Source organism: Giraffa tippelskirchi, chromosome 5 (assembly GCF_054371585.1).
Source record: "Giraffa tippelskirchi isolate mGirTip1 chromosome 5, T2T-mGirTip1v1.2.pri, whole genome shotgun sequence".
Classification (NCBI taxonomy): Eukaryota; Metazoa; Chordata; class Mammalia; order Artiodactyla; family Giraffidae; genus Giraffa; species Giraffa tippelskirchi.
The window spans coordinates 46,272,067-46,292,262 of NC_137279.1; the positions used below are offsets into that span (position 1 = coordinate 46,272,067).

The window sequence follows — 20,196 nt, forward strand, 5'->3', positions numbered from 1 at the left end:
CCTTTCTCTCTCACTTCTCCTTCTTCGTCCCCTATAATGCAAATGTTGGTCTCCACCTAATGTTCCATAAGTCCTTTAAGTATCTTCACTTTGCTTTTTCCTGCTCTTATTTGGTGAGTTCTACTGCCATTTTTGAGTTCACTCATCCTTTCTTCCACTTCACCTATTCTGCTGTTGAACTCTTCTATTGTATGTATCAGTTTAGTTAATGTGTTCTTCAGCTCTGTGACTTCTATTTGATACATTCTTATATTTTCTGTCTCTTTGTTGAAATTCTCAACTTTGTTCATCCATTCTTCTTCTGAGCTCAGTGAGCATTATTATGACTGTTATGTTGAACTCTATCAGATGAATTACTTATTACTATTTTATTAAGGCCTTTTTTTGTGATGTTATCTTTTTCTTTCATTTAGAAATATTTCTGCTTCTTCATTTTCCTTGACTCTCTGTGTTAGTTTTTAAGCAGTAAATAAAACAGCTACTTCTTCCAATCTAGAAAGAGGTGAAACTTACTATTCAACCCTGCTCAAGCTCTTGGTTGTCTCTCAAGCTTCGTCCAAGCCACTTACTTTATTCTTAGTGGCTCTCAGTATTTTAGGGTGTGCTAAGACCTGTCAGTCTTTCAAGGGGGTTGGGCAGAGTATCTCAGTACCCAAATGCAATTTGATTCAAAGCCAGACACTCAGGGGACAGATTTTAAACTGTGCAAATATACTGCTTTCAGGGAGCTGGCATTTCCATCTGCTACTTAAGTGCTGAGCCTCAGGCTGATAGCCAGTTGACAAATGTTTCTTTGTTTGCTGCCATCCCATCAAACCTGTAAGAACAAGCTCTGCTGGCCAACAGAGCCAGACTATTGAGGGATGTGTTCTCTGTTCTCTGAGTGGCCAACACAAAAGCTGGGGCACCAGATGTGTTAATAGCTACTTTCTCTGAGATACTGACAACCTGGAGTGGGGCAAAAGGAGAGTGCAATACTGGTGCACCTGTTAGCCTCACCAGTCTCTGGAAAGAATTGTAGTCAGTACCTAGATGTTTAATTAGAAGCCTGCCCCATAAGCCACATCTATGGAAATAAGCTAATAAGCCTCTTTCACAGAAGGACTTGGGATGCATTTTAGTCTACTATCTCTGTGCTGTTCCCTGGAAGGAACAGTCAGCTAAGAACTGTAATGTTTCTGCATACTGTGAAATAATAGAATCCCTTTCCCATTTAGCAAAGAACTTAATACTGTGTTCAAGGCCAAGGACACAATGAAATCAATCCCAGGATTCCATCTTTGTGGGTTGGTTTCTTGACACTACTCCTGTATCCGTAAGCCTCTAGCCAGGAAAACAGAAACAAACCAATTGTCTTAGTAAAGGTGATTTAATAAAAAGAATTAGTAGAACTGGGTGTATGAGAGAAACGAAAAGAAAAAAAAAAAAGGAACTGAGATTTTACTGAGCTAGTAACCACAAGAAGTTAGATGCCACACCAGGTTAGCAGTACCTCTCTTTCAAGGTGTGGGTTCGAGGTCTGTGGAACCCCTAACCTAACTTACTAGTTTGTAACAACCCAAATTTCTTCCTCTGTTCCCTCCATTCCAGTCCTAGAGGTGAATAGCCATTTCTTGTAGTTACTAGCTTTTAAGATTTTACTCTCTGCTTTCTGCACTTTTACCATGATGTGTCTAAATATGTTTCTTTACTTTTATCTTGTTGGGATTTACTGGGCCTCTTGAATCTCTCAATCATTCTCTTCAGCAGGTATTTTGTCAAACACTATCTGTGCCTCTTTATCTTTTCTTTTTCTGTTAACACTGATTAAACATATGTTAAATTTTCTCAATCTATTCCTTATGAGTTTTTAACTGTCTTCTTTATTTTCATTCATTTCTGTCTCTGGCATATATTCTTATAATTTTTCTGATCTATGTTCCACCTCACTATTCCCCTTTTTGTCATGCCTAGTCTGATGCCAAAATTATATACTATGCGTTTGATTGTTATATTTTTAGTTTTTAGAAGTTTTACTTGTTCTTTTTAAAAGCACACTTACAAAATTTATAGTTTCTTTTATACTATAGATATTTTCCAGCTTTGGTCATTTATTTCCATAAAACTAGTAAACATATCTGTTTTATAATCTGCATCTATTAGTTTCATATCTGAAGTATGAGCATGTGTATTTCATCTGTTTCTTCTCTCCATCATTGTTTATTCTGGTTATTACTCACACATGCCTTATTTGGGGGGGAGCGGTTAGTTATTTTTGACTGTGTGCTATTCATTATACTTGAAAAAGTATTTGTAAGAATTCTCTGAAGTCTAGGAAGAATATGCTTTGATCTTGAGATGATCTGGTTTGCCAGTGTCAGATATCTAAGGTACCACTGCTCTGAGACTTCTTCAAGTCCCCTGGATCATCAAGCAAACAATTTTAGGATATAAAGCCATGCAAGTACGTGCTCATAGCCACAAATTGTTAGGACAATTTTTTTTTTCTTGCTTTTTCTGATCACTCAGTGACTGAAGTCACTGGATGGTTAAAGAGAAGGCAAATTTAATCTTAATTTACCCTTACCCAGAGAGTGTAGTCTTCTGATAACACAGGTTAATATAGAGAGAGTATCCAGTTTGATTCTCTATCTTAAATTATCCCTGTTCTAACTAAGTTGACAAATACCTTTAGGAGAAAGTAGATTATGGGCTCTGGTGTTCTGCTTTAGTCCTAGATTCTTAAGTCCCTGTTTTCAAGTATTTGGATTGACAATTCCTTACTTTTTTGTCAGTTACTTGATGCTTTTATGATAACTTTTTAAAAGGCCAATGATTTTAGGGTTTTTGATTTATCTCTTTTTAGGGGAATTTGTCCATATAACCTAGCCCACCACTAGTAGAAATGAAAGTTCCCTAGTTATTCTTTAATTATTTATAATGAAGTCATTTTTAAATAGATGATCACATTCACAAAGTGTATTTTTAAATAGTTCCATTGTGTGTATATTTTCAGTGTTTATAATTCAAAATAACATAAATATATGTTGGTTGAGTTACAGACCCAACTTAAAACATCATCTAAATGACAACTAGTAAGTAGAGTTTGGAGAATATGCTTCCATTTCACAAAAGATAGCATTACACTTTTTAAATCTAATTATATCCAAGAAAATTCTTGTAAGATAATTTTGATTATATATGAAGAAAAATATGGCATACAGAAGAATACAGGTGCAAATTTGACAATTAGTTCCTTTCTTTGAACATGAAACTAGATTCTTTTCTCTTTTTTTGCTCTGTAATTTTTTAGCTTTTTATTGGAGTACATCCAATTAACAATGTTGTGATAGTGTCAGATAGACAGCAAAGGGACTCAGTCATACCTATACATGCATCCATTCTCCCCCAAACTCGCCTCCCATCCAGGCTGTCACGTAACACTGAGCAGAGTTCCCTGTGCTATATACTGTAGGACCCTGTTGGTTGTTCATTTTACATATAGCAGTGTGTACATGTACATCCCAAACTCCCTAATAATCCATTTTCCCCATTCTTCCCCTCTGGCAACCATAAGTTCATTCTCTAAGTCTGTGAGTCTCTTTCTGTTTTGTAAATAAGTTCATTTATATAATTTCTTTTTAGATTCTGCGTATCAGGGATGTCATATGATATTTTTCCTCCTCTGTCAGATTTACTTCACTAAGCATAACAATCTCTAGGTCCATCCATGTTGCTGCAAATGGTATTATTTCGTTCTTCTTAATTGCTGAGTAGTATTCCATTGCATATGTGTACCACATCTTCTTTATCTATTCTTCTGTTGATGGAAATTTAAGTTGCTTCCATGTCTTGGCTATTGTAAATAGTGCTGCAATGAACATTAGAATGTATGTGTTCTTTCAGACCATGTTTTTCTCCAGGTATATGCCCAGGAGAAGGATTGCAGGGCCATCTGATAGCTCTATTTTTAATTTTTTAAGGAACCTTCACATTGTTCTCCATAGTGGCTATACCAATTTACATTCCTACCAACAATGAGGGTTCTTTTCTCTGTACACCTTCTCCAGCATTTATTGTGGATTTTTTGATGATAGCCATTTTGACTGGTGTGAGGTGATATCTCATTGAAGTGAAACTAGATTTATTTTTAGTGTGATTACTTTCATAGCCTCAACTTTGTCATAAAAGATTGCATATTTTATGTTGTTCAACTTAGTATCCAGCATACAAGTAAATAAACTTTGTTTAAGAAATAAGATTTTTCACTAAGGTTTTTTAAATATATATTTATTTGGCTGGACCAGGTCTTAGTTGCAGCATGTGGGATCTACTAATTGCAGGGATCAAACCCAGGCCCCCTGCATTAGGAGTGCAAAGTCTTAGCCACTGGACCACCAGAGAAGTCCCTCACTAAGATTGTTTTAGAGACACAAAGTCTGTTATCACAACAGATTAACCAGAACCAAACTGACCTCTCTGAAGAGATCAAGATATATCAAAGAACTATCAAAAAGTAATTTAAGGATGTAGAAATTATAGCTTCCATACTTCAAAAATGTGAAGTTTATAATTTTCTGCCTTTGTTATCATATATGTTCTGTAAATGGCTTTACCCTGAGATGATAGCAACCATATAGGATACTGAAAACTGAGATGAAACATGGTTCAGAGGGAAGAAAATATGCAAAAGGCAAACAGACATTTTAAAAAATTACTCAAAAACAACAGAGGAAAGATCAAGCAAATAACTCCCCATAGTTTCAAAAACTATAGACAATATGATACCTGTAGTCATTTAAAAACCTCAAAGAATTTAAAAGTCCAGAGACAGGTTATTAAAAAACAGAAGAAAGTGAAAAGCTTGCTATGCTGATATAAATGAAAAATAAAAATAAGAACATTCCAACAACAAAAGTTAAGTGAGGAGGGAGAAACAATGTAAATAAAAGAGCTATGATAATATAAAAGTAAAATAAGGGCATATAACAAAGAAAATTGAATATCTACATAATTGGAGTTTCTGAGATACACAACAAATTAGAAAAATGCTAAATATTATTTTTCTTACCTAGAGAAAGATTTAAATCTGTCTTAAGAGTATACATTGTCCCCATTCCCAATTTTCCTGCTTTACATAAACTTTTTTATTTTCTTTTTCAGACAATAACATTTTCTCAGAATATAAATTATGAGGCAGTAGATGATTATTTCAAGTTGCAGTAAGTATGACTTTTAAAAGAGTCTACTCAATATTAAATATGCTATTCAGGTTATTGATTTGTACATATTGTTTTATTTAAATGGCCTCATATCCTTTTAAATATCCAGATTTCAAATTCTTTTAGATATCTTAAAAGATGCAAGATTAGTATTCTATAGAAAAAATGTAAAATACTCCTTTAGTTTAATGGAATCATGACCCATCTGAAGGTGCTATTCATCCAACTGAAGATACAAAAAAACCAGGCAATTTCTTAGTTCAATATTTTTGAGCACCTTTTATCATTCATTCCCATCCCAAAGTCTTTACATACTATGCTTAAGCAAAAACTAGAACTCTAATCCCCAAAAGTCTTTAATTATGACTGCTGCTTCTGTTGCTAAGTCGCTTCAGTCGTGTCCAACTCTGCGACCCCATAGACGGCAGCCCACCAGGCTCCCCTGTCCCTGGGATTCTCCAGGCAAGAACACTGGAGTGGGTTGCCATTTCCTTCTCCAATGCATGAAAGGGAAAAGTGAAAGTGAAGTCGCTCAGTCGTGCCTGACTCTTCGCAACCCCATGGACTACAGCCTACCAGGCTCCTCCGTCCATGGGATTTTCCAGGCAAGAGTACTGGAGTCGGGTGCCATTGCCTTCTCCAGTTGATTATGACTGCTGTTGCTAAGTCGCTTCAGTCGTGTCCGACTCTGTGCGACCCTATAGATGGTAGCCCACCAAGCTCTGCCGTCCCTCGGATTCTCCAGGCAAGAATACTGGAGTGGGTTGCCGTTTCCTTCTCCAGAGCATGAAAGGGAAAAGTGAAAGTGAAGTCGCTCAGTCGTCCGACTCTTTGCGACCCCATGGACTGTAGCCTACCAGGCTCCTCCGTCCATGGGATTTTCCAAGCAAGAGTACTGGAGTGGGGTGCCATTGCCTTCCCCAGTAATTATGACTAGAGTCAGATAAATTTCTGAATCTTGGAATAAGGTAGCACTGTTAAACACTTAATTCCTGGAGGAAGGCAACCAACATGGTACTGTATTTTAAGGCATTAAGTTATCATTATGTCCTGACTGAATATATTTTCTGGAAAAGTAGCATTGTTCTAGGAAAAAGTCCATTTTCTTTAGCTGGCAGCTACTCCACCTGAATTTGCATGCCTGCTCCATGCCAGGCACTCTAGGTGTTCAGAACACATGGTGAACAAGAAATAAGGAGTTACTGCTGTCATGAGATATATCTCCAGTGGGAGAAGACAAGCAGCAAGTAATCAAATAAATAAACAAGATGGCCCCAAACAATTGTAAGTGCTATTAAGAAAATAAAGCAGAAAGAAGCAGTAGAGTATCACCAGGAAGTACAGGAAGAAATGCCACTTTAGTCAAGAGAGGCTCAAAACACCCCTTTCCCTCTAACTCATCAACTTTTCTCGAGTTCCTTTGAGTATTTTTGGTTTTGTGGATATTTATTCAGAATTCTGTTGCTGTACAATACACATCAAATTGTCCAGGATTGTTGTTGTTTAGTCGCTAAGTGATGTCAGACTCTTTTGCGACTGCATGGACTGTAGCTCGCCAGGCTCCTCTGTCTATGGGATTTCCCAGGCAAGAATACTGGAGTGGGTTGCCATTTCTGTCTCCAGGAGATAGATCTTCATACCCAGGGATTGAACCCACGTCTCTTGAATCTCTTGCATTGGCAGGCAGATTCTTTACCACTGAGCCACCAGGGAAGCTATGGCAGGGAAATACCATCAGGAAGCAGGCAACAGTGTTAGCAGCGAAGTCCCATCCTCAGGAGACTAAGGGTGTTAATGAAACAGAAGGGCTGAAATGCTGATAGAAGTTCATTTTTATTTCCCATTGTGCTGACCTATGCTGGCCAAAATATGGGATACCATGAAATGGGAATGACTTTAGGATATGACCACAATGCACCTTAGCAGAAGCAGCAAGTGGTCACCACCACTTGCTAGGCCTCTAGGATTTCTCAGTAGGGGGTTCAGTCACATCTTGAAAATGGGACTTTCATCTGTTCTACACAAAGCAGACTCATGGCTCCCTCCCTTATGATTCTACAGTCATTTGTATGTGTTGTTTCTCCTAGATATGAGAACACAGGTCTTCTGCTTGTCCACGTGAGACCCAGTGAACTTGCAAAAACATGTCCAATACCCCAAAAGGTGAGTAACAGAGTAGAAGATCAAAAAATTTTCTTCAATAAGACACAGGTGGTAAACTAAATAATACATATTAACTCCATTCAATACCACTCCCCCTAACACATAGCAACATTCTGTAATATTTCACTGTAGAGACAGCATTATTTTACTTTGGAAAGAGAAGATTAGATTACTTACTGCCTTCTATGAATTTACATCAGAATATAAACATGCATAAAGATGTAAAATTAATTTTAAAATGTATTTATATATTTATATAAATAAAACTGTGTAGAGGAAAACTGAAATTAATGAGAACAGCCAAATTTGGGTATGGTTTGTCAGAGAAGACTGCTACTCATGTCCGTATCAATGCTGCATTTATTTATTTTAAAAATCGGACCATTTCTTCATTTAAAAAATTTTACTGCGTGCCTACCATGTTTCTGTGTTTCAGCCTCTGTGTTAAGTAATGGGAATTACCAAGATGGAAAGAGTCCTTTCTGAAGGGGAAAACATAAACTAGTCTAAGAGAATGTGAAATATACAGTTATCAAGTAGCCCAGAGGAAAGAGTGAGGAATTTTGTTTGGGAGGGGAAAAGTGAAAAGAAGATACATGAAATGACTGTTGAAGGGTAAATAGAAGTTGAGCAGGAAGATGCAAAGGGAATTCAAGGAAGAGGCATACACAAAAGCACAGCAATGTTATGTAGCAGTGGGGTGTTCAGATAACCACCCACTACCACCTCCTTTGAGTGTTTGTTCCCCACTGAGGGATGAGTCCTCTCTTTCTTCTTTCTCATTCCAACTAATAATCAATAAACATATATTGAGCACCCACTACATACCAGGCAGAGCACAATGGAGCATACCCACATGAAGAATTCAAAGTTAAATGAGACATAGGCCCTGTTCTTCAGGACCTCGGCACCAAGAGCCTGTTCCTATCAGGGCAAGATTCCATGAATTTAGAGGGAGCCTTGAACTAAGGTAGACGTGATCCATCCTTGAGCATGGCTGAAACACATTGCTTCCCCAGGAAATGCATACTGACCATTTCCCCTATTTACCCACCATGCTGCCTACCCAACTTAATCTGCTGAAGAAGCAAAAACCTGCCACCTAGCGAGTTCCTGCCCCAGCCTCGGTCTGCATTCTCTTTAACTCCACTTTATTCCATATAAGTTGCCTCCCTGAAGCACCAAGATTTCTTCCATCTCTTTCCCTATCTAATTTAGAGATATGCCCCTTCTCCTGCCCAGCCCAGACATTACAAAACATATTAATCTAGAGTGAAAGTATTAGTCACTAAGTCATGTCTGACTCTTTGCAACCCCATGGACTGTAGCCCACCAGGATCCTCTGTCCAAGGACTTCTCCAGGCAAGAATACTGGAGTAGGTAGCCATTCCTTTCTCCAGGGGATCCTCCCGACCCAAGGATCAAATCTGGGTCTCCTCCATTGCAGGCGGATTCTTTACTGCCTGAGCCACCAGGGAAGCCCAGTGTTAATGTAAGTGAAAGTGAAAGTTTAGTCACTCAGTCGTGTCCAACTCTTTGTGACCCCGTGGACTGTAGCCTACCAGGCTCCTCCATCCATGGGATTTTCCAGGCAAGAGTACTGGAGTGGGTTGCCATTTCCTTCTCCAGAGGATCTTCCTGACCCAGGGATCAAACCCAGGTCTCCCACATTGTACGCAGACGCTTTACCATCTAACCAGGGTTCAAATGCAAGCTCTACCACCTATTGACTTCAAGAAGCTCCTAAGCACTCTGAGTCTTGGCTGCCTCGTTCATAAAAGGGGAAATGTAATATCCATCTCACAGTATTTATCTACTTTGTTGAGAGTATTAAATGAGATAATTTATGTAAAATGCCCAGAATAGTACTGGTCACAGAGTAATTGCCTAATATTACTGGTTTCTTCCTTGGCACATCCCAAGACATGGACCATTCAAATGTAACCACCATCTGTGCCCATTTCAAGTAGTTTGTATTGACCTACCCACTGAAATAGAATGGAGATATGCCATATAGTAGAAGATGATGGAATATGCCAGAGTCCTTTAGGCAATAGGAAAATGTGGCAAGAAAACACATACCAGGCAGAACACAATGGGGCACACCCACATGAAGAATTCAAAGTTAACTGAATTAACTAGCTAGCCAAGAAAATAAAAACTAATGCACAACTACAAGTATGCTCTCAACCACAGGGACCCCTTTTTGTGCTCCCATCCCCACTGGTAAGCAAGTCATCAGCCTCCCAGATAAGTATTATAGACAGGGCCCACAGACTTCTTCTCTAGTTGGATGAAGTTAGGCCCTTGATAAACCTGCTGGACCAAATGGCTCAGAGGGTGAGCCATTTGAACAGGAGCCTGCCATCTTTGTCACTGGGTCTTCATAGCCTGCAGAGCAGCAAATAGAACTGGCAGCTCCAACAAGGCTACGTCTCAGTTTTTTAACCATACACCAAGAACCAGAATGCAATGAGGCCACCCTAGTAAGCCAGGCCCCAGAAGGACATAATAATTCCTACCAAAGTGAAATTTCCTAGGGAGAGATGACTACACTGACTAATACATTGTCTTCCAACATTTCTGTGTTGAAAGCCTTTAGAATTCCTGTCTCAGTTCGGTTGTTCTGTCCAGTTAGAGGGGAATATGCTGTGTCTGATTCTGAGCTAAGGGAGGAAGAGTTCTGCCCTGTAGTTAAGAGAATGATAAAGAAATATTTCTTAATAAAGAAACCCAATACACTCATCATTCTCATTTGGGCTATACATCAGAATTTCTCTATTAGATGACCAGTCCCAGGGAAGATGTGTCAGTCCTCCAGCAGTGGGTACCCTACACAACAGGCTTATTCATGCTTCCCACATTCTGCACCCGTGCTCTTGTTGAAGAGGCACCTCCAGGTCAACTCATATTTTTAATCTTAGTCATGATTGTTAATTCTGAGGTTAGGGATGACTTTAGTGAACCAAGACCCAGAAAAGAAGAGATGTTACAAATGAGATCATCATGTAATAGTGTGTTGTAACTATGAAAAACTTGAGGACCTCAGCCAACCATGTACCTTATATGGGTAAGTTAGTAAAGATACAGTGCAGACCCATGTTTCTAAATACACTGGATGGGAGAAGATTTAGTGATGATAGACAGCAAGGACTGTGGGTAGAGTTGTTGAGAGAACAAATTAGGTCCTATGGGTGAGATCAGGTGGTTGAAGGAATAAAATCCATAAACTCCTACTGTGAAGCATGCCTTTCTAATGAAGCCAGAAAGGGCTTGGTTTAGCAGGTGCAACTCTCTAAATCCATCAAGCTTGACTGGAATAATTCTCTAACCCTACCCTCCTGATTCCTAAAGGTTTTTTTTTTTTTAGATTTGCCTTGTGAAAATATCCAAATATAGGGCATGTTTATAATAGATGGCAAGTGTCTAGATCCCACTTAGAAAGCCTGTGGTGGAGGATGGGAAGATGGGCAGGGTATACAGCAGTGAGTAAGGTGTCCTGGAGCCAAGTAGAAATAGAAGTTGCTTATCCCAGTTGAGGAAGAACGAGGACTCCAGTTCTAAAAAGAAGTCAAATTCATAGTTAAATGTATTACAGAAACCTTCCAGGTGAGTCAGGTGCAAGCTGGAACCACGGAGTTGATAGTCATGATTGTAGAGGAGCTAGTGAAAAATGACATCAAATTGGTTCTCTGATATAGAAGTAAGAAAGCAGAGACCTGACCTTTGAGCTTGTGAGCCCCAAGGGTGAAAGAAAGCAAAAAAAAACTATCAAAGGAGGAAAATGGCACGGAGCAGAATAACCAAACTACATTTAAAAGGTTATTTCAGATCTAAAATGTAATTGTTTTTAGCTGTAGTAATATTTTAGACTATGTGATTTAGAACCACTAAACTCATCACCTAAATGACTTTACTTTAGGTGTTCCAAATATCTGTTGGCTGTGATGCTAGTAAATTCATTGCTGTTAAAGGGCAAGTATATTTGCACTTGACTTCTCTTACTTTTTATGTTTTAAAACAAATGATTAATTAAATGCAATTACTAGTTATAATATTAGCCTAATGACTGACATGTCCATATGAAATCCATAATAAATCGACAATTTGTTCAAACCAGACTTATTTTAATTTTTTTGCCAAGTCAAATATTACATTTGAATCAGACTAAAAGAGAAACAGATTTAACTTCTTTCTCTATTATCAGCATTTTTCTCTGTCTTCCCTTTTCGTAAGCCAGTTTCCATCTTTTGCATTACCTCTCTCAGCTCTTCAGTGTACAACTCATTTCCAGAGAAATGAGAAGGAGAAACACTTAACTTCTGTTGTCCATCCTACTCAAACCAGTTATAATTCCATTTCTGTCAGAGAACTTCTTATAACCACATGAGAGAAGCCTATTTTCTGCACCTTTTTCCATGGATGAAAGCAAGTCACTTCATAAATAGATTCAAATATTTTTCCATGAGAAAGTTTTGTAAAGCAAACCTAACAGAACCACCATTTCCTCCAGAGAATCCCAAGATGTGACTTTTATTGATTTTACTGCGGTTCACAATGAAGCACACTGGAACTTGTGTCATCCACAGTTCTTTCTTCTACATGGGAGAGGAAAAAGGTCAGCATACACAAAAATTAAGCAGCTGAGTTTGCAATGTAAAATGGAGACAGAAATGTATTGCAACTCCTTTCCTGTGGTTATGGTGAGGGTGGAGTGACATTGACACTTATCTAAATCTATTTATAAAGTGATATGTTCTCATCCAAAACAAAAGTCTATTTATCTGTCATTCTAATAATCTTTTGAGTACTGAATTGTCATGATTAGTTGCCAGATAATTAAATATTCCCATCTCATTTAGGAAAGAATTTGCATTTCCCATAAACCCTTTTCCAGAAAACACAAAAGCTAACTGATTATAAAACCTCAAGCATCTTGTTTGTGGGGTGGTTTACATCCTTCTCCCCAGACTATAATCTGTGGAGCAGCACTGGCTTCACCTGGGAACCTACTAGAAATGCAGAACCTTTGGTTTCGCCTCATACCTGCTGAGCCAGAACCTCTATTGTAACAAAATTTCCAAAATTAGTAGAGACATTAATATTTGAGAATAACTGCTCTAGACAATATATATATACTGGAACTTGTGTCATCCACAGTTCTTTCTTCTACATGGGAGAGAAAAAAGGTCAGCATACACAAAAATTAAGCAGCTGAGTTTGGAATGTAAAATGGAGACAGAAATGTATTGCAACTCCTTTCCTATATATATATATATATATATATATATATATATATATATATAAAAGTTACTCAGTTGTGTCCGATTCTCTGCGACCCCATGGACTATAGTCTACCAGGCTCCTCTGTCCATTGGATTTTCCAGGCAAGAGTACTGGAGTGGGTTGCCATTTCCTTCTCCAGGGGATCTTCCTGACCCAGAGATCGAACCCAGGTCTCCCTCATTGGAGGCAGACGCTTTACCATCTGAGCTACCAGGGAAGCCCACTCAAAGCAACAGGTTACGAAAATCAATTCCCAGTACCCCTGCATGCAGTATCACTACATGAAGATTTCCTTCTTCAGTGAGATGCAAAGCAACTTGAATCCATCTATTTCTGGGAAGGTTTAGTGAGCTATTGTCAGACTAGGTTGCTCGTCAGAATCACCTGGAGAGCATGTCAGAAAACACAGATTTCAGGTCCTTTTCCAGATCTCTTAGTCAATGACCCACTGTTCTGGACCTCTAAAAATGACCTTAATTTCTTGAATTCAGGTTGTGGTGGGCCTAAATTTTCACAGTCCACAAAGGAGAGCTATGAGGCCCATGATCCTTCTGGCAGGAGAGGTGTTAATGAAAGAGGGCATCTCTTGGGATCAAATTTGGGTTCAGGGTGGGAGGTGGTCCTAGGCTTTCATTTTCTATATAAAACAAACACAATGGTGTCCAGGGTTCCTTCTGAGTTACACTGGAAGCAGTCAGCAAAACTGATCAAATGAATAATTTAACTTACCGAAAACTCTAATTTCATAGACCATGATAGCCTAATGTCTGCATAAACCCTAACTAGAAATTATGTGAATCGTTAAAATAGGTCCTTACCTGCACAGCTGACGCTCTAGTAGCAGTTAGAACTGTGTTTTTAAAAATTATGAAAAATAAAACAGTCCAAAGAAATTTGTCTTCACTTTGATAGATTTTTCACAAATTTTTCACATGTATCAAATATAAGAGGTAAATCAGTATATTTCTAATTCTGGCACCTTCAGAAACGTTTATGAAAATAGAAATGCTAGGCCCACACACCAATCCCAGAGATTCTAATTCAATAAGTGATGATTCTGTGATACTTTCAAGTTTAAAAATCACTAAGTAAAACAATTAAGTGTTTGTGCTAATAAATAAGGAATGATGATATTACAACTTCACTGTATTTTATTTCTTGTAGATTTACTAAAAAAGAATGTCTTCAGCATGATTTTTTTTACATCATTGAACAGTAAGCAATATTTTCTAACGTAAGCATTGACTTGTATATTAATGTACTATCAATAATTTATGATTAGTTTGTATTTATTCCTGTTAGCACCAGTCTTTTCTGATATAGGCATTTATTGCTATAAATTTACCTCTAGGCACTGATTTTGCTATACCTCACAAATTTTGATATTGTGTTTTCATTTTCATTTAGTTGAGTGTATTTTTTAAACTTCTCTTGAGAGTTCACCTTTGATCCATGTGTTATTTAGAAATGTGTTTTTTAACCTCCACATATTTTAGGAGTATTTTGTAATTATGGTCATCTGTTTGACTTTTTTTGTGATACCTCTTTACCAAAGCAAAGTAATGGTTTAAATTTTTAAAGCTTGAGAAGAGGAAAGATTCTAAGTAACAAAAAAAAATGTTTTTTACAGGTCGTATCTGAGGGATCGACCATCTAAACCATTGGTAAGAAAACTATAATTCTGTCAATCAGCCAAATATAGAAAATAACTAAAGCATTTTTTCCTTTTCTAGAGAGTGAAATATAATTGGGACAAATATGGCTGCCCATTGAGAGTTGATTTCAGAGAAAAATTTCACCCTTTGGTTCAACTGTAAGTATATTCTCACTAAAAATTTTAACTTACTTTTGAAAGTTTCAAATTTATGAAAAGAAGCCTGATTAATCATGCATTTAATAATAAATATTTTTGAGGACCCAACATATGCAGCACTGGGTTCAGTGCTAGTTATACAAAATTAGATGATCTGTGGTCCATGAATGAGGGAGGTTACAATTTAGAAGCTGAGGCATAAGTGGGTAAGAGGGTTGAAACTCTTCTCAGGGATGCAGACAGAACCTAGCCCTTGCTTTATCCTCTCTAAACCTCTCCTCAACCTACAGGACTCCTCCCCATTAGGAACTATCTCCCCCTTAAAGTTCTCTCCCAGAGACATGCACTCTTCAGCTCAGTTCAGTTCAGTCATTCAGTCATGTCTGACTCTGTGACACCATGGATCGCAGCACGCCAGGCCTCCCTGTCCATCACCGACTCCCGGAGTTTAGCCAAACTCATGTCCATTGAGTCAGTGATGCCATCCAGCCATCTCATCCTCTGTCGTCCCCTTCTCCTCCTGCCTTCAGTCTTTCGCAGCATCAGGGTCTTTTCCAACGAGTCAGCTCTTCGCATCAGGTGGCCAAAGTATTGGAGTTTCAGCTTCAACATCAGTCCTTCCAATAAACACCCAGGACTGATCTCCTTTAGGATGGACTGGTTGGATCTCCTTGCAGTCAAGGGACTCTCAAGAGTCTTCTCCAACACCACAGTTCAAAAGCATCAGTTCTTCGGTGCTCAGCTTTCTTTGTAGTCCGACTCTCACATCCATACATGACTACTGGAAAAACCATAGCCTTGACTAGACGGACCTTTGTTGGCAAAGTAATGTCTCTGCTTTTTAATATGCTATCTAGGTTGGTCATAACTGTCCTTCCAAGGAGTAAGCGTCTTTTAATTTCATGGCTGCAGTCACCATCTGCAGTGATTTTGGAGCCCAGAAAAATAAAGTCTCTCACTGTTTCCATTGTTTCCCCATCTATTTGCCATGAAGTGATGGGACTGGATGCCATGATCTTAGTTTTCTTAATGTTGAGCTTTAAGCCAACTTTTTCGCTCTCCTCTTTCACTTTCATCAAGAGGCTCTTTAGTTCCTCTTCACTTTCTGCCATAGGGTGGTGTCATCTGTATATCTGAAGTTATTGATATTTCTCCTGGCAATCTTGATTCCAGCTTGTGCTTCATCCAGCCCAGTGTTTCTCATGATGTACTCTGCTATAAGTTGAATAAGCAGGGTGACAATATACAGCCTTGACGTACTCCTCCTATTTGGAACCAGTCTCAGATCATCTCAAATCATCATTATTAAACACCTGTTGTCGTTCGGTCACTAAGTCATGTCCGATTCTTTGTGACCCCATGGACATATGCCATGAAAGCATGCCCCATGGAAGCATGCCAGGCTTCCCTGTCCCTCACCATCTCCCAGAGTTTGCCAAAGTTCATGTCCAAAGTTCATGTGTAATTCGTGATTAAACACCTAATTTGCACCAATTACTGTGCTAGGCACTGGGAATTCAAAGATGAGTAAGACAGGATTTCTGCTCTCAAGAATCTGATAAATTAGATATGAACTGATATGCTAAATGGAACAATAGAAAGGAGTAGTATGGGTTGTTGGTACTGAAAAGAAAAGAATCCAATTCAGCTACGGAAGGGAGAGGGGCTCTGGGAAGTGTTCCCAGAGCATTAGAGCTGAGTCACTGAGGCTTAAAGGATAATATTTAACTGAAGGCAGGGGAGGAAAGGAGAAGTGGGGAAGGTAACAGGGAATTCCACTGAGTAAACCTTTCAAGCAGAAGTGATAGAGGAAGAAATTTCATAGTTCAAATGGTATAATGTTATTGGAGCACAAAATGAGTCATGATGTGTCAGGAGAAAAGGCTGAGAAACTAGCTAGGTAGAGTCCAGACCATAGAAGGCTTTCTAGCCATGCTTTTTTTTTTCCCCCCAAAACTTATTTAACTGAAGGAAAATTGCATCACAGTATTGTATTTACCTTTGCCATACATCAACATGAATCAGCCATAGGTATACATGTGTGTCCCCTCCCTCTTTAACTTCCCTCCTTAACTTCCCCTTCCCATACCCCTAGGTTGTTACAGAACCCCGGTTTGAGTTCCCTGAGTCATACAGCAAATTCTCATTGGTTATCTGTTTTACACATGGTAGCATATACGCTTCCATGTTACTCTCCATTCATCCCACCCTCTCCTTCCTCCCTGTTGCCCATGTCCATACACGTCTGTTCTCTATGTCTGCCATTGTGGCCCTGTAAATAAGTTCATCGGTATCAGCTTTCTAGATTCCATAAACATGTGTTAATAAATGATATTTGTTTTTCTCTTTCTGACTTAGTTCACTCTGTATAGTACGCTCGAGGTTCATCCATCTCATTAGAACTGACTCAAATGCGTTCCCTTTTATGGTTTCTAGCCATTCTTATTGTAGAGTGGCATGATTAAATATTTGCTGTCTCTGAGAGATGTGTAGAAGATTTCAGGGAAACAAGTCTAAGGAAGGATACCAGGTAGTAAACTGTATTAGTAGTACAGGGAGAAAAAAAAATGATTGAGACAGCAACAAAGACAAAGAAGAGGGATCACTTATGAGAAAATCAGTGATAGTAACAAGCAGGGCTTGGTAACTGACAGATGAGAGTGATGAGGGAAAGAGAATAAGGAAGGTGAATAAGTCGAAACTGGTATCAGTCAGAAGAGATATTCCACAAACTTCTATGGCTATTATCTATCCATCTTCAAGCATCTGTACCCATTAACTCTGTCTGTCTTCCTATCACCATAGATAAAGTATATGGGTATCTAAGGCCTCCGTTTGTGAACTGGATCCCTGCCCCCTTTCCTAATTAAGACCACTGTTTCTGAAATTTTCCCTTTGCTCTTGCATCATCAACTTTACCCTACTAGATCATCACACAAATATGCAGTTCTTCCCCTCTCTGAAACCAAAACCAAAACCAAAACCCTCTCTTTGTCTCCACTACCCCTCTAGCTACTATACTCGTTGTCATCAACTCTTCTCCTATCCTCTCCCAAATCTTTCTCAGTCAGGCTTTCCCTCCCCCCACCCATCCACTGACATTGCCAGCCAGTGTGGCCAGAGGCCTCCATATGGCTAACTCAATGGTCAGTTCTCAGGTCTCATCTCACTCCATCTCATTAACAAGAACTGACACGGTTGATCATTTCCTCCTACTTAAAATATCTTCCTTATTGGGATTCCAGGATGTCATATTTTCCTACTTTTCCTGTTACCTCACTGGTAGCTCTTCCTTAATTTCTTTATTATTTTCTCCATGACTTGTTTTTTTAACTTTTTACTTTGTATTGGGGACTAGCCAATTAACAAACAAGGTTGTGATAGTTTCAGGTGAACAGCAAAGGGACTCAGCCATACATATACATGTATCCATTCTCCCCCAAATCCCCCTCTCATCCAGGCTGTCACATAACATTGAGCAGAGTTCCATGTGCTATACAGTAGGTCCTTGTTGGTTATCCCTTTTAAAATACAGCAGTGTGTACCTGTCTATCTCAAACTCCCTAACTATCCCTTTCCCCTATCTTTTTACCCAGCAACCGTAAGTTCATTCTCTAAGTCTGTGAGTCCCTTTGTTTTGTAAGTTCATTTGTATCATTTCTTTTTAGATTCCTATATAAGGGATGTCATACAATATTTCTCCTTCTCTGTCAGATTTACTTCACTAAGCATGACAATCTCTAGGTCCATCCATGTTGCTGCAAATGGCATTATTTCATTCTTCTTAATGGCTGAGTAATATCCCATTGCATATATGTACCACATCTTTTTTATCTATTATCTATCTATTATCTATCGAAGGACATTTAAGCTGCTTCCATGTCCTGGCTATTGCAAACAGTGCTGCAATGAATATTGGGTTGCAGGTGTCCTTTCAGAACATGATTTTATCCAGATATATGCTCAGGAGTGGGATCGCAGGGTCATATGGTAGCTCTATTTTTAGTTTTTTAGGGACTCTCCATACTGTTCTCCATAGTGACTGTACCAATTTACATTCCCACCAACAGTGCAGGAAGGTTCCCTTCTCTCCACACCTTCTCCAGCATTTATTGTTTGTATATATTTTGAGGATTGCCATTCTGAACTGTGTGAGGAAATACCTCATTGTAGTTTTTATTTGTATTTCTCTAATAACTAGCAATGTTGAGCATCTTTTCATGTGCCTCTTGTCCATTTGCATGTCTATCTTCTTTGGAGAAATGTCTTTAGATCTTCCACCCATTTTTAAATTTTTTTTTAATATTGAGCTAAATGGACTGTGTTTATTTTGGAGATTAATCCCTCTTTGGTCACTTCATTTGCAGATTTCATTTTCTTCCTTTCTGTGGATTATCTTTTCATTTTGTCTGTGGTTTCTTTTGCTGTGCAAAAGCTTTTATGTTTAATTAGGCCCCATTTGTTTATTTTTATTTCCATTACTCTAGGAAGTGAACCAAAAAAAGAGATCTTTGCTGTGATTTATGTCAGAGAATGTTCTCCTTTAAGAGTGTTATAGTATCTGGTCTTATATTTAGGTCTATAATATACCTTGACTTTATTTTTGTGTAGGATGTTAGAGAATGTTCTGATTTCATTATTTTACATGTAGCTGTCTCATTTTCTCAGCACTACTTATTGAAGAGATGGTCTCTTCTCTCTTGTATAGTCTTGCCTTTGTCATAGATTAATTAACCATAGGGTGAATTGGTTTATTTCTAGGCTTTCCATCCTGTTCCATTGATCAATATTTCTGTTTTTGTGTCAGTATCATACTGTCTTGATTACTGTAGCTTTGTAGTATGGTCTGAAGTCAGGGAATCTGATTCCTCCAGCTGTGTTCTTCTTTCTCAAGATTGCTTTGGCTATTCAGGGGCTTTTGTCTTTCCATACAAATTGTAAAAATTTTTGTTCTGTTTTGTAAAAAATGCTATCAGTAACTTGACAGATATTGTATTGAATCTGCAGATTGCCTTGGGTAGTATAGTCATTTTGACAATATTGATTATTCCAATATTGAACATGATATTGCTCTCCATCTGTTTGGGCCATCTTTGATTTCCTTCACCAGTATCTTATAGTTTTCAGAGGTCTTTTGCCTCCTTAGGTGGGTTTATTCCTAGGTACTTTGTTCTTTTTGATGCAATGGCAATTTTTAAAAATCTGCACTAAGTGACATCATAAACAAAGTAAAAAAAGACAAGTGGTTAAATGTTTGTTTTTTATGTCTTTAAGTACAGATTTTTAAGAATTGTGGTAAAATATAGCAAACATTTGGATAATTACCTTATGTATTTAGACAACAGAATGCCACATAGCAGTTAAAATGAATGAGCTATGATGCTTGTAAGAGGGAATCAAATGATCAGCCATGAATTTCAGGTTGGGTAGGGAAGGAAGAGAAATCAGGAGGGACCCACTGATAAGGAAAACAGATCAAGAGCCTGGAAATTTCTGTGGATTTATCTCAAAACATAATATCAAGTGGAAAAAAAGTCACCAAAGGATACTTACAGTATAATATCATGTATGTACATTTTCAAACCCATAAATCAATAATATACATGATTTATGGACACATTTATATATAAGTAAAGTATACAATGTGGATGGAAATGATAAATAATAATTTTCACATTATTCTCCATATATTTGAAATACCTAATAAAATAAGTGTATAAGCTATAGGAGCAT

The 20,196-nt window shown here is 38.2% G+C and overlaps 1 protein-coding gene across 31 annotated transcripts in view; it reads left to right on the top strand.

Moving 5' to 3' along the window:
* CATSPERE (catsper channel auxiliary subunit epsilon) overlaps nucleotides 1–20,196 on the top strand; it is a 140,138-nt gene that overhangs the window by 87,666 nt on the left and 32,276 nt on the right. For all 31 annotated transcript variants that reach the window (XM_081486821.1, XM_081486822.1, XM_081486814.1 and 28 more), the window contains 6 exons: nucleotides 5,143–5,201; nucleotides 7,289–7,364; nucleotides 11,287–11,339; nucleotides 13,815–13,865; nucleotides 14,281–14,314; nucleotides 14,384–14,463. In XM_081486821.1, the coding sequence (XP_081342947.1) occupies nucleotides 5,143–5,201; nucleotides 7,289–7,364; nucleotides 11,287–11,339; nucleotides 13,815–13,865; nucleotides 14,281–14,314; nucleotides 14,384–14,463 (353 nt within the window). The remainder of the gene's footprint in view (nucleotides 1–5,142; nucleotides 5,202–7,288; nucleotides 7,365–11,286; nucleotides 11,340–13,814; nucleotides 13,866–14,280; nucleotides 14,315–14,383; nucleotides 14,464–20,196) is intronic.